Here is a 15,092-nt window from a genome sequence, read left to right as displayed (position 1 = left end):
CCTACAAAATCTTTGAAAGGAAGAGAGGAGTTAGCTCCAGGCTGGGCCTTTAAGGAAGACTCCCAGAAAACACGACGGAACCAGAAGCTGCCACCTCCGCCCAGTCAGCTGGCCATCGCTGGGTTGAGTTCAAGAACACACGGCTTCACTGGGAACAAGGGATTTGGAAGCAGCCCCAAATTGTTTGGACTGAGCAACTGAGTGAATGGGGATGCCATTTAGTAAGACGGGGCACATTCCGGAAAGAACAGGCTGGGGAGGTGGGAATGCAGCAAGAGTTCTGTTTTAGTCATGACAAGTTCAAGATACCTATTAGGCATTCAAGAGGAGATGGTGAATGAGAAGTTGGACATGCAAGTGTGGGGACCAAAGGAAAGTCTAAGTTGGAGATTTAAATTTAAGAGGTTTCATACTCTGCAAATCGTGCTGCAATTTGCTTTCCTTTTTTCGACTCATTTTACTTTTGCAATCACCAACGTCTTGAGAGACTGTTGTACTCACTTCTTGCCCTCTCTCTCAGTCCTCAAACCCAGGATAATCTAGCTTCTAGCTCCAAAACCTCCACTGCAAATGTTCTGAAACCGGTCACCCAGTGCCGTCCAAGTCCAAAATCAAATGGCTTTTTTCCGTTCTCTCTGCAACATTTGGCCGTTCTTGACCTCTTCTTGCTTCTTAGGAGTGGATCTCAGAACACACTAACAACTGTCTCAGGCAGGAATCCAGAAGAGGTTATGAAGCAAGAGAAGTAAACATGGTCACGGTTTACCGGAATAAAACTCCCCAAAGAAGACTCATTTCTGTTATTTATCAGATTGGCAATTGGTAGATGCAAGAATCTTGTAGATCAGATACCTCCTGATTTCAGTAAGGTATCTGACGACCTCTCACAACATTCTTCTGGGGAAACGGGGGAGAATATCTTGGATAAATTCACAGACCACACGTTCAAGGGGGAGGTCTCCACTGTCTCTGTCCTGAGCTGAGCTCTTGGCAAGTTGGAACACCAGGCCCAAAGCACACTTGAACTCACTCAGCTACACTCCAGTGGCCTGGAGTCCAACAACCTCTATGCAAGCACAGCTCAAACACTCCTAAGCAAAGTTTTAGAAACACAAATGAGACAGTAGTGTAGAATCTGTGGTTTAAAATAAAGCTCACACATTTTTAGGCATTAGTACAAGTTGAACGTACAAAGGGGAAATAAATAGTCCAAATTTATTTCTTCTAAGCATCATTTCACAAGAGATTGGAATGTATGTATTGTGGGTTGGCATAACACAACTGGAGCATGATATTTTATTCTAGAAATACATTTTGCCTTAACAAAGAGGGTGACTAGAAGAGCGTGGACAGGATAGCGTGGGACCTGTAAATATATGTACCGAATCTATAAAAGAGGGGCCGCAAAGCTGTCAGTTTACGGGATATACCAAGCAAAACGAATATGCGAGGATCCAATCTCACACACACACACCCTTAAAGAGTCTGTGGCCCTGGCTTTTTCTCAGGCCTCCCCCTCTCCAGTCCTGCTCAGGACTGGTGGAAGTCTGGCAGGTTCGCGGTAAGCGGTCAGCCGGTCCCGGGAGGCACGGGGCCCGGGTCCGCCTCTTTAAGCAGCCGCTGTCTGAGCGCGGGCCTACTTTGGACTTTGATTTTAGGTGAAGGAAGGCGCTTCATCCAGAGATGAGATTCTAGCCCGGGTCTAGGTGCTGGGGCGGAGGCGGAGGCCGGGGAGGGGGCGGGACCAGGACCGGGAGCATGGCCCGAGGCGTCAGGCCGGTCAGGCCAGGGGGCGGGGCGGAGGCCAAGGCCGAGGCGGGGGCGTGGCCAAGCGGAGGACGGGGCCTGCGGGGAGTGGGAGGCCGGGCAGGGGTGGGGCCGGGCTCCGCTTAAGAGGTCCCGGCGCCGGGGCAGCAGTCCCGCGGCCCGGCCTGCGGGCACCTCCTCGGAGTGCTCGGTTCCTGGGGGAGAGGCTGAGGCGAGGTCGCCATGGCGCTGCGTCCGGTCGTGTTCGACCTGTACGGGGTCCTGGCGCTGCCGTCAGTCCCCCGCGCCTTCGCCCGCGCCGAGGAGGAGCTGGCGCTGCCCAGGTAAGGGCACCCGGCGCTGCCCAGGTAAGGGCACCCGGCGCCCGGACTGCGCGGGTGGTCGGTGCGTAGGGGCGGAACCCCTGCCTAGAAGTTGCCTCTCGGGACTTCCAGCCCTGGTTTCGGATTGCTGGAGGGCGAGAGCCCCGCGAAAACTTAAAACAAGGGTCTGGTAACAGACCCTAAAATACTAATGTATCTAAGTAGATCCATTGTCTTTCTAATTGATAAGAAATTAAACCTCTCTAAGGACTCCAAAATTGCCCTCTATGTTGAAAGCTTTTCCTAAAGTGAGAGGAATTACTCGCTGAGCGATCCTGCTTAATTCTATGTAATGGACTGAGTCTTAAAAGACTTGTGCTGAAGTTTAGAAGAGAAAAAAGTTCTGTGCTTGGAGGTTTACTTATTATTAGAGCAAACTAGATAAGCAGCCCCAAAAGCTAACCATGGGGCAGTAGTAAACTAGGAAGCATCACCAGTAAGCGTGATGTTCGGGAGGAGAATTCAGTGACATCGGAAAACAGCTGTTAAATAAGTGAAGAAAACAAACCCATCAGAATGTAAAACTGTTTATACTACACGGTTTCAACTATGGAAAAAAGCTACATGTAGAAAAATGCCTGGAAGAAATATGCAAAAATATCCCTGGGATTATTAATCCCAGGTGAGATTATAAATGATTTTCTTTTCTACTTTGTATTCTCCAGTTTTCCTACTGACAAGACATTTTCACATATTGAGGTATATGGGGTAACTATTTGGGTTCAAAACTGATTCGGCTTGAACTAAAAAGCCTGACTTATGCCCTGTCAAACATACATTGTACATCTGCTTAACCATTAAAGTAAAGAATACAGTCTCTTAAAATAAGAATGCATACTGCCCCTCTTACACCCTACTGGTAATGCCCTATTGGTAACGCCATATTGGTAAGGCCTGGACTAGTCCCGTCCCTGACGTCAAGGTCACGTTGACCTGCTAATTTGCTATTGAATACCTCTTTGAAATTTTGATAAAAATGGGTGTGTTTAATGTATGTTCTTTGTTCTAAAAAGATATGACTGTACTGAAAACCATGCTTCTGGAACACTTTCTAAGGCCTTCCCGAGTTATAATCCTCGCTCTAGCTCAAGTAAACTCACCTTGTTTCTCTTATCTATAGAATGGCTATTGGTTGTTTTGCATTGACATTTCTTGGCATAGTCAGCAGGGTTTCAGAGAAACCCACCAGAAACCACCTGGAATCTACACTGAACTGGCATTTGGGCCCATTGAGTGCCCCCCACCGGATCACTGCATTGTTCGAGTGACCCTGGTGAGTTCTCCTGAAACCCGGACCTCCTTATTTTAAGTCGATGGTCCAGAGTTTATTTGAGCTGTTTCAGACCTTAAGACTAGGTGTCTTAAGGGGGTACTGGTACATACCCTAGGTCAGAGGAACCTCGGGGGCAGGGGGTGGGGGGGATTCCTGGGAAAGAGAAACCTAGGGGGAATTTCCCAAGCTGGGGGAGCCGAGGGGGAACTTTTGGAGTGAATGTGGCAGGCTGACCTTTTTAATTTGGCTTTAAATTGGAAAGAATTGTGTTTATAAAGTCTGAACAAACTACTTGATAGAAGAATGAGAATCTAAACTTGTTCAGCTCAGAAGAGAAGGGACACCAGCTCCTCCCAGCCGAAAGGCATTCTCAGGTGACTGAGAACCTCGTGGGAGTGTCTGAGGTTGATCCGCAAGACATGCAGTGGTCTCATAGGGAACTCCACGATCATTCATGTTAATTAATTAAAGGCTCTGGGGAAGCGCCTGGGGGGTTGGTCACCCACGCACTCCGAGCCCGCTTGGCGGGCTTAGATGGCTGGTCTTAGATGGCTGGTCTTAGACGGCTGGCCGAGGCATGTAAGAGAGTGATTATGACCTTTCTTTAGGGAGTAACGCTCACAAGCAGCGCTTGTGACCTGCTACACTGTCCTTAGATGTTGTTCAGACTTTATAGCAAAACAAAACCAAAAGAAAAGCGAGAAATCGAGCTTCTAAAAACCCGACCAGTTCCCGAATGGCTAGCCCCAACGACTCTGAACTCTGGAGACTTGCGCAAGTGCTTAATAAAAAGGGCCTAAGACTGGAAGGAGAAAAAAAAAATGGGAAAAGAAGCTTTTACAGACGCAAACTGCTAAAATTTTTAAAACAGAAGCAATAAAATCTTTGTTGCATCTGTCTGTTGTTTATGTGTGTGTCTCTATGTATATTATATGTGTGGGATATTTTACTTCCAGATGGTATGGTCAAAATTAAGAGCTCTGTTTAATTGGCTTAAAGCAAGCACTTACATAAATTCTAAGTGTAATAGAAATTAACCCAAATGTCTTTCAAGTTAACATGATATAAATTAGTCTTTGGTAAATGAAAGCTGGTTTAAGTTTGTTGGTTTGATTGACAATTGTTGGAAACAAATGATTTAGATAGATGAAAATAATTAAGAGTTTTCGGGTACAGTAATTATATTTTATGGTCTGTATACTTGAAAAAAGCATCCAAATTCCTTTTGGTAACTTAAAACTTTAGAGTTTTGCTAAATTAAGTTAATGATAAAAGTTCGTTGAGTATCTGGGTCATTTTCAAATAAGGTAAAATACTGAAACATTATTGCTAAACGTATCTAAGTTTATCTACTTTTGCCTTATTACAGAAAAACTAAAAGGTGTTTTGGGTCTATTAGTAAACATGTCTTGTGTTTTATTAAAAGATTGTACCATAAAGTAACATGTTTCCAGAAATTATGAAAAGTGTTTATAAATTTGTCAAGCCACAGAATGCTAATGTAAAATAACATTTATAACTGCTTTCTTAGTTTTTACTTAGAAGTCAAAGTCTATAAGGGTTAAAAATTCTAATTAATATATGTGATTAAAGTTAATAAAAATTAATAAGGAAAACAGCTCTGTATACAGGGAAAGTAAGATGTGTATTTTCAGTGAAGAAGGTACAAAGAATGGAAATATTTTGTTTGGTTGGACAAAGATAAATTTGTCCTAAAGTACTAGAAGGGAAGAAAGAAAGGCATAAGACAAATTCTGAATGTAAAAAGAAGTTATAAACGGTTTATGGAAGAGAAATTCTGGAAAAAGAATTTTATGCATGGTCAAGTTGGCTGGGATTAAAGTAAATCCAATTAAGTAAATGAATTTTAGTGTCAAAAGTAAGCTGGTGCAAAATTAAAATTTGGTCTTCTTTCTCTTAAAAGGATAATTTTCTTGAACTTGATAAAGAAGTTATAAAAGGTTTTTCTTTATCTTTGAGTAAGTCTGCCTAAAAGACAGAAAAACTATGTTAAAATAATTTCCTATGTTCAAAAGACTGAGGTCTCTCTATTAAGATTTTTTTGACTGTTTTAACTCTCTGTTTGCCCTTGACTGTTTCTATTGTCACTTTAATTGACTGGATAGCTAAGCATTGTTTCATGGGGACCTATGATATTGTATGAGTGAATGTTATTGATAGAGGTGTTTTGAAGTTACTGAAATTCTGATCTGTCCTGGTTATCAGTCTGATTCTGGTTATTATTTTAAAGTGTTGTATGTTACAAAATTAACCAAATTTCTTTGTCAGTTGCCATTTTGGGGTCTTGTTTACAGACAGTTATTTCTTTGCTCTTATGCTTTTGCAAAATATGTTTCATCTTCAGAGAAGTTCATGGAAAGGACTCTTGTGCTCACTCTAGATTACAGGTGTCTGATAAACTTTGAGATCTCAAAACTGAACTGGATAAGAATTACAGAATTCTAACTGAGGGGGCTGGCCCGGTGGCGCAAGCGGTTAAGTGCTTGCGCTCTGCTGCGGCGGCCCGGGGTTCGCTGGCTCGGATCCCGGGCGGGCACTGACGCACCGCTTGTTAAGCCATGCTGTGGCGGCGTCCCACATAAAGTAGAGGAAGATGGGCATGGATGTTAGCCCAGGGCCTGTCTTCCTCAGCAAAAAAGAGGAGGATTGGCACTGGCTGTTAGCTCAGGGCTGGTCCTCCTCACAAAAAAAAAAGAATTCTAACTGAAAAACTGATGACTTTGTGAAACTGCTAACAAGATTAAGGTCAAGAATTGATTACACAGGACTGAATGAACTGATGAGAATGATTATAATTTTTATGACTTTTGTTTGAAATATTGCTGATTTTTTTAATGTTTTGTTTTTTCAGATTTAAGGGAAACTTTTTCTATTTTCTCCTGAGCTAGCTATGACTTATGGCAACTTGGGAAATTATACCTTTGTAAGCAGAATTGAAACATTTATCTTTTTCTCCCTGCCTGATCCCTCCAGAATTTGGAAACTCTCAGTGAGTGAGTATTGTTATTTTCATGGCAATATAGTTATTTGCATAAGTTCAATAAGAATCTGTTCTCTTTATAACAGGAAACAATTGGAAAAATTGGTTATGTTATATTACCAAAGCTCTGATTGGAATGTTATATTTGAAAAAAAACATACAGACTCAGATATGACAAGACAGCTTTTGAGAGACAAAGATTGAACTTTATGGAATAAAGCCACTTGGAAATATTGGCCTGGTACCTGGTACCTTATGTTCAGCATTCCAAGCAGCACTTCCTGGATAAGGAAGGAATGCCACTTATCTGGCAGGTGCAAGGAACCTCGAAATATTTTGGGGAACTTTGAAAAGAGAGGAATTCACCCAAATCTGTAGGTATTGCAGGTAAAGTCTGATGACAAAATCCTTGGCTTGGCTTTCCTGGTCTCTAGAGGCCTTTAAAGTTCAATCTGAGATTCCCTATAAAATAGAGTTCCAGCAAAGCAGATTTAAAGGAGCCTATATGATCAGTTGCTATTCTTGCTGCACTTATGTAAATAATTGAATCAAGTTTTATTGAAACTAGACTAATTTTGCAAACCAGTTAGTCTTAATTTGGCTACTTTTGGTAAAAATGAGGGTGATTTTAGAGAGAAAAATTATGTTTAAATAGAAACTATAATACACATTTGTAGGTGTTGCTGTTAATTCTCTTTGAGGTTTTTTTCTTTTATATCTGTTAACTGGACTGGATCTTTAATTCTTCTAGTCTCCTGAAATATCTGGCTACAAATCTACAAACTAGTGTTTTCAGTTTTTTCCATAATTTTCGTTTGGAATCAATTGAACCTGCCTATTTTTTTTCCTGAAGCCTTGCAAACTGAAGCTGGTGGACTTAATATAAACTTAAGAGAGGTTCATGTCTGTTGCCGTGTAAGCCACTCAGAAAGGTACCTGAATACCCGATGACATCATCAGAGACATTTCGAACTGCAAAAGATGCTTTGACTCTGACATCTAGAAATCTTTTTGACTGGCTGCCCCCTGGACTCAGAAATTGGGTCTGACCATTTGCTCCCACCATTAACTTTGTTTTTCTTTTATCTTATTAATTACCTGGCTACTTGCTTCCACAATCTAGGCCTAACTTTGGGAGTCCACTTGCATCACCGTCTTACTAAGAGACTTGTTCAATAAGATGAAACAACAGGAAATCCCTCAAGATTGAGGGATTAAACAGTTAAAGGAGAAAATTGATACTGGCTCAACACAGGTTGACATAAGTAAGGGAAGCCATATTGTAGAAAAGAAACCCTATTGTAACTTTGAATGACCTCTGATTAACTAGCCCAGACATGCTGTGTGGATTTTATGGCCCCTTCCAGCCACTATAAGTTGATAACTTTGTTCCCTTGAGTTCCTTAGGAATGTGATGACCCCTGGCAGAGAGTCTATGCTGTTAGCCATCATCAATGACAACTGAAAGATCAGAGTATAGAGCGTTGCTCCAGTCTCTGATGCATATCAAGTAAAACAAAAGACTGCCAGGAACTAAGACCAAATGCCTCCACCCAGTAATCAGATGGATGCCCCCACCCTGGGACCAAATGCCTCCCCCACTCAGAGACCAGCCCACTATATAACTGGCTGTAGTATTTGTTCTGTAAGATGGTTCTTTGAGACATTAGTCGGCCGTCTTCCCCCTTGCCAGAAAGCTGTAATAAACTGCCCTTTTTTTGCACCAAAAAAAAAAAAAGAGAGAAAAATGATGAGAGGTTAGGTAGCTGATTCTTTTCACAGAGAGCTCCCAGACCTTAAGTATCATGGACCTGGAGAATTTGTTTATCAGAAGAGGCATCAAATAAAAGACTCTTTGCAGCCGTGTTGGAAAGGACCATACCAGGTACTTTTAACCAATTCATACACTGCAGAATCAGAAGGCCTAGACTGATGGAATCACATTTCTTGTTTTAAAAAGAGGCTTTTCCACCTGAGTGGGTTTCAGTTCCTATTTCTGATACCCAGCTTCAACTGACCAATGCAAATGTCTCCAAACCAGGATGAGAAGAAGATGGCATCTGTTGTAGACAGCTGTCCCAAGACCCCGGACCAGGCCTGTATTCCCAACCTTAAATCTCCTCATTTAAACCTTTGTTATACTTAAACTGTATGCCTATTTTATAATTGTTCCATTTGAGGTTTTCAAAATACTATCATACTTAGAGAAAGTGATTGATTTGGAACAGACTGGTCCAAGGCCAGGCATTTATCGGGTGTCTCCTAATGGAACCCAATGGTTATGTGGAACAAATCTCTGGCCTTGGCTCCTGCCTGGATGGCTAAAACGCTGCACCCTGAGCTTCCCTTGGATGTGGGGAAGGATTTGCTGAGCTAACATCTGTTGCCAATCTCTGTCCCCTTAAGGCCAGATGGGCTCATTCAGTGTTCCACTGGTATGACCACCGAGCAGCTAGCTATATTTGTTCCTTCTTTGGGGCTAGAGGATGCCGTATCCCATACAGAAGCCCTTAACAATTGTCAAGCAGGAATAGGCTTTTTAAATACTAAAATGCCTCTAATGAGGAAGGCTGTCCTTCAAAATAGAATGGTCTTAGATATTCTTACAGTTTCCCAAGGTGGTACACGTATATCATTCAAATGGAATGATGTTTTTTTATACCTGATGAGTCTTCCAATGCGTCATCTCTGAATGCCTTGAGTGATCCTATACCTGACCTTGATTTCTTTAGTTGGCTCCCTTCCAGTATTGGCTTCCATTTGTGACCCAATTGGAATTCCTATTTCTATTACTCCCTGGAATTCTTATATTAGTCATAATATTCAAACTAATTATTGTTTTCTTTACTCAGTGTTGTGAGACTGGCCTACTAGCTAGAGTAACAATTGCTCGGCGATGTGAGGTGGTTGATCAATCTTATAACCCTGGACGAATCTCCTTTTCTTATTAAGGCTATGCCTAAGAATTCATTTTTAAGCTAATCATTTCAAGTATTGGATTACTTGTTCTATAATTGCTATAAACAATGTAACTATAGGAAGTCATGTAAAAGCACATGTGCAATGTTTGTGCAATAATCTAGAAATAACTGACAAATTACATAACCTATGGAATACTTCCCCTGTTAATATATACCTCTATGCTTGTCCACTATATCTGACTATTTCCCCCCAACATGGATAACTGGCCAAATGATGAAACAAAAGCCTTAGCACCAAGGGACATGATGGACCCAGGGCAGGCAGCAACCACCCTGGTACCAAGGGACAATATTTTGATCAGCAACACTTTCTATTGAAAGATTATTGATCAAAAGGGGAAAATGATAAGAGATTTTCACATATTGAGGTATATGGGGTAACTATTTGGGTTCAAAACTGATTCAGCTTGAACTAAAAAGCCTGACTTATGCCCCATGAAACATACATTGTACATCTGCTTAGCCATTAAAGTAAAGAATACACTATCTTAAGATAAGAATGCATACTTTCCCTCCTACACCCTATTGGTAACACCCTAGTGGTAATGCCCAGACTAGTCCCATCCCTGACATCATGGTCACATTGACCTGCTAATTTGCAATTGAATACCTCTTTGAAATTTTGATAAAAATGTATCCTAGGTGTGTTTAATGTATGTTCTTTGTTCTAAAAAGATATAAGACTGTACTGAAAACCATGCTTCTGGAACACTTTCTAAGGCCTTCCCGGGTTATAAACCTCACTCTGGCTCAAGTAAACTCACCTTATTTCTCTTATCTATAGAATGGTTGTTGGTTATTTTGCGTCAACATTTCTTATGAACATGTGTTACTCCTATAATCAGAAGGAAGGAAAGCATACTTATTTAAAAAGTTAAAAAAGAAAGATCACCCTGGCAACACCCAAAGAAGAGTGAATTCTAAAAGACTGGCGAGAATAAAGAGTAGGGTGGAAGCTTTGAGAGTTCTTCCCCATGTAAGGAATTCTAGAATTCTTGTGATACCAAAGGACAACGTGGCTTTTTAACCTGTTATACTATATAAATTATAAAAGACTGGTGTCTGCAAACATGCCAAACCAAAAGGGGGTTCAAAATCTAGAGCAACCCTGACTTTACAGATGTAGAAATTGAGGCTTAGCTAGGGGATTAACTTGATCACACAATAATTAGACATAGAGGGCTATGGAACCAATTTTTCTACCTCCCGGTCTAGGATTCTCTCCTCTCTCGTTCCTTATGACTTCCCACCTCCCTTGGCTGTTGTTCTGAGAAAGATGTCAAACTGTGGGGGGTGAGTAAATACATCAATGATGTATACTTGTGGGGCTGGGCTGGTGGCATAGTGGTTAAGTTCATGCGCTCCGCTTCAGTGCCCCAGGGTTAACAGATTTGGATCCTGGGCATGGACCTACACTCCACTCATCAGGCCATGCTGTGGTGGCATCGCGTGTACAAAATAGAGGAAGATTGGTGCAGATGTTAGCTCAGGGCCAATTTTTCTCACACACACACACAAAAAACAAGAATGTATACTTGTGAGGATACAAGTGAATATACTTGAGAGTATATTTGTGAGTATACAAGTCACATGTATACAAGTTTACAAACGTGGAGTATTTAAAAGAGCACTGGTCTCTTAGTCAGACCCAGAGTAAAAATCTCAGTTCCTAACACGTACTGCTGGGTAATCTTGCTTAACCTGTCTTAGTCAACTCGTCTAAGATCTTGGTCTTAATCTTAAAATAAGAAAGAGACAGAATAACAGGAGAAAATCAAACAAATTTAATAACACGTATACATAGGAGAAACACGGGATAACTGAGTAACTTGCCAAAATGGCCAAAGCCACTACCTTAAATACCATCTTCAGCTAAAGACAAGGGAGGATGTTGGAGGCATCGATTTGGGACTTCAAAGGAGAGGAAGACAATTCACATGGAGATGGAAAAGCAAATGTTTGATAAACAGATGTTTGCTGGGCCGTCTGTAGACAATGAGAGAGAACTTTGATTAAAAATGGGCCTTGCTAGGTACCTTCCTGTCTTCCATACCTGGAGTTATCAATGGTGATAGCTCCTTTCTGGGACAGGCCTTCTATCTTAAATTCTTTTAGGCAGTTGGGGGAAGGTCAAAATTTCTTTCTTTTTTTTTTTTTAAGTTATTTTTTTACTTTATTTATTCATTTTTTTTTGTGTGTGAGGAAGATGAGCCCGGAGCTAACATCTGCCAATCCTCCTCTTTTCACTGAGGAAGACTGGCCCTGGGCTAACATCCGTGCCCATCTTCCTCTACTTTATATGGGACGCCGCCACAGCATGGCTCGACAAGCAGTGCGTCAGTGTGTGCCCGGGATCCGAACTGGCGAACCCCGGGCCACCGCAGTGGAGCGCACGCACTTAACTGCTTGCGCCACCGGGCCAGCCCCTCAAAGTTTCTTTCTGAGCTTTTTGTTCTTAAAAATAATCAAACCAGAGAGACACATTTTGGGGTGCCTTAGTGGAGGCAGACCCTGAGAAGGTCGATGGGGAGAACGTGAGGGGGGAGTTTTCCAAGTGAGGGGAACAGTGCAAGGAAAGGCTGGGAGGTGGAAAGCATGACCTGTGCACAAGAACACTGAATATTCCAGTCTAGCCAGACAGGAGGGGAGTTGTGAGAGAAGTGGGGAAGTTGGTTGGACCTGCACTGTCATATGTCATGAAAGTCAGACTGAGCATGTACCTACTTTGATAGCCTGTGACTCTCTGAGGGGTTTTGAGATGGGGTATAGAAGGAGTGAAATACTTGGTGCTCTCAATCAAGGTAGCTGATCATTGGGGTGATGGATCAAGTACATTGTTAAGAGGAAAGAGGCTGACGCTCACAGTAAGATCTGAAAGTTTGACAGCTTCGAGGTGGAGCGGTGCGGAGTGATGGTGAAGCCTGGCAGAGGTTGGAACTGAAATGAACAAGACCTTCTTTGAGCTGAGAGTTTGCAGGGTCATTGGCACAGAAGATGAAGAACCTAGGCTGCAGGGCCCAGCAGAGGAAAAGGGAAACCCATGAGCCTAATGCTACAGCCTTGAGGGGAGGTGGGGTGAGTGTCCTGGACATCTGTAAATACCTGTCTGAGGACAAGGTGGTGGGGACCCAAGTGGCTGTCATGAACTCCAGAAGTGGAGATGGTTGAATACCTGAGGTGAAACGGGGAGTTGCAGTTTCTTCCAGCATCATACAGTGGAAGGAGAGAAAGAGAAGCTCTGCTCTCATTCGTGGTCATCCAAACCAGGGTCCTCTGAGGGTTAGGGGACTGGAGATGGTGGTTACCTTGGCAACTGAGGCTGACAGGATCTGGAGGAGCCAGGATGGTCCCCCGAGATCCAGATCTCGACGTGTAGACAGTCTTCGTGTGCTTCATTTAATACCTTCTCACACGGCTTCATTGTGGAGGGTCTGTCCAGTGTCACTGGACTGAACTCTAGGAATGGTTAAAGTGTCAATTTCGTTCAGAAATGTGTATTCTAGAACCTGAGGTGCTTGCCATGTGCAATGTTCAGTAAATATTTTTTGAGCAAAAGAAACAAGTGATGAGCAAATACAAAAAGAGTATTTGAGAACCAGGACTTCTTATTTGTATCCTGTGTACTATTTCAGGAAATATTTATTGAATGCTCCAGGAGCTTCTGAGGCAGTTCCAAGATTCCTGGTTGCTTTTCACGTCTCTGGCCTTTTATGGATTCTCTGAAGCATCTTTCCTCTTTTTAAATTTCACATCTGGATTTTAATTACACAACTAATGCATGAATACGTTCTTATTATGAAAATATTCAAATACGCAGAATAAGTAGAGTAGGAAACAGAAGTCTCTCTTCACCTTTTCCTGTTCCTCTCCCCATCCCTGACATAATCATGGTTGATATATAGTTCATTTATCCAAAACCAGCATGTTTTTCTTTTTTTCATAATTCTTTGGCAGCAAAACCTGACCTGACTTCATTTGACCGCAGAATCTGACCTGACTGCATTTGATAGCAAACCTGATCTGAACAAGTATGAGGCTATTTATCATCATTATCTATCCTATTACTGTAAATAGTCACACATCTCACTAGAGAAATATTAATGAGTTTGATTAAGAGAGCAGCCCCAGATCCTCCCAGAGGTGTTACTTCATTATATGGTATTATCCCCCCATTTTACCGTTGCAATCTGAAAAATTCTGACTTTTGAAACTCATCTGGTTCTCAGGTTTCAGATGAAGGATTGTCAGCCTGTCACTTGTTCATATGAATTTACAGACACATTTATGCATAGATTGGTAGGTAGGTAGATTAGTAGATAGAGAGAGAGGTTTAAAAAACACAGACAATGGGATCATAGTACACATATTGTTCTAGGTCTTAATTTTTATTATTATTTTTACTAGATTTACTTAATTTTAATTACTTCATTTAACAGTTAGACATCGTTCTGTGTCTGTTTATATATATATACGTGTGTGTGTGTATATATATATACGTGTGTGTGCATATATATATATATGTATATATATATATATATATATATGTATATACCTTTCCTTTTTTAACCACTCCATGGTATTCCACGATAAAGAAGTGCCATAATTTATTTAAACATTTTCCCTGTTGGTGAACATTTAGTTATTTCTGAGTTGTCACTGTTACAATGTCACTGCACTATTTCTGTAGGGTAGTTTTCTAAAAGTAGTTTTCTACACCCAGCTAAAGTGTATTTACATTTCAAGTATTGATAGATCCTGCCAAACTGTTCTCCAAAAACGCTGTACGTGTCCTGACAGTGCACGAGAAGGCCAGCCCTAGACCCTGCCCGTGGTGGAGATAACCCTTCAGCCCTAGACCCTCCCCACAGTGGAGATGACTCTGTTAAACTGTTGCCAGTTAGAGCTGTGAAAAATATTATGTTTGTGAAAAATATTATCTTGTTGTGTCAGTTTGCATTTTCCTCTTCACTATTCATTTTTATTGGCCATTTTTATTTCTTCCTTTGGTATTTACGTATTTACACCATTTGCCCATTTTTGTGTTGGATTGTCACTTTCTTCCTGATTTCTAGGAACTCTTGGTTTCTACTGTGTTTCTATGTTTGCTACTTACCATCTTTTCTGCTGTTTCTCCTTTGTTCCCCCTTCTTTTTTCCTGTCTTTAGTTGAGATGATCAGGTTTTCTTTTTTTCCAGTTTCCCTTGCTGAAACATTTTGTTTCTAGTCTTATTACTGATACATTTTGTTTCTAGACTCCTTAAGATTACCTGTGATTTTTTAACGTGCATATATTGTAACATACTATTAACATAACCTTTTCTGTCAGCATACATGTTTATTGCTATCTGTATTTGTTGTACAATGAAGAATTTTTCTGGTATTTGTCCTGGGTTCCTAGCACAGAGCTGAAAACACTTAGAATTTCCTGAGTGATCAGTGTCTTTGTTATCTTAATGAGGTAACTCATGTGGGGGTCCCACAAAGCTTCCTGATGGGGGCTGGTCACCAGAAAGCCCAATGGAGTGATTAGAGGGTTGGACTCTGGACCAGCCAGACCTCTAGGGAGGGGAGGAGGCTAGGGATTGAGTTCAGTCAGGTTTACTCACTCATGCCTGTGCAATGAAGCCCCAATAAAATCTCTGGACAGTGAAGCTCAGGGGAGCTTCCTGGGTGGTGAACACATCGATTTGCTGGGAGGGTGATGTGCC

General features: G+C 41.6%; 1 protein-coding gene and 1 long non-coding RNA gene across 3 annotated transcripts in view; both read left to right on the top strand.

The window, feature by feature from the left end:
• Window positions 1-1,901: 1,901 nt before the first annotated feature.
• EPHX2 (epoxide hydrolase 2) overlaps window positions 1,902-15,092 on the top strand; it is an 83,334-nt gene continuing 70,143 nt past the window's right edge. The window contains exon 1 of one of the 2 annotated variants that reach the window (XM_058550462.1): window positions 1,902-2,090. In XM_058550462.1, coding sequence (XP_058406445.1) covers window positions 1,990-2,090 — 101 coding nt within the window. In that variant the 5' untranslated portion in view covers window positions 1,902-1,989. The remainder of the gene's footprint in view (window positions 2,091-15,092) is intronic. The other variant, XM_058550461.1, reaches the window with a different exon arrangement.
• On the top strand, window positions 2,117-8,508 carry LOC131411522 (uncharacterized). Its single transcript, XR_009221572.1, has 3 exons — window positions 2,117-3,402; window positions 6,275-6,416; window positions 7,155-8,508. It is a non-coding gene; the product is annotated as an uncharacterized LOC131411522 (long non-coding RNA).

This window comes from Diceros bicornis, chromosome 11 (assembly GCF_020826845.1).
Source record: "Diceros bicornis minor isolate mBicDic1 chromosome 11, mDicBic1.mat.cur, whole genome shotgun sequence".
NCBI lineage: Eukaryota > Metazoa > Chordata > Mammalia > Perissodactyla > Rhinocerotidae > Diceros > Diceros bicornis.
This window is presented reverse-complemented; position numbering and strand designations above follow the sequence as displayed.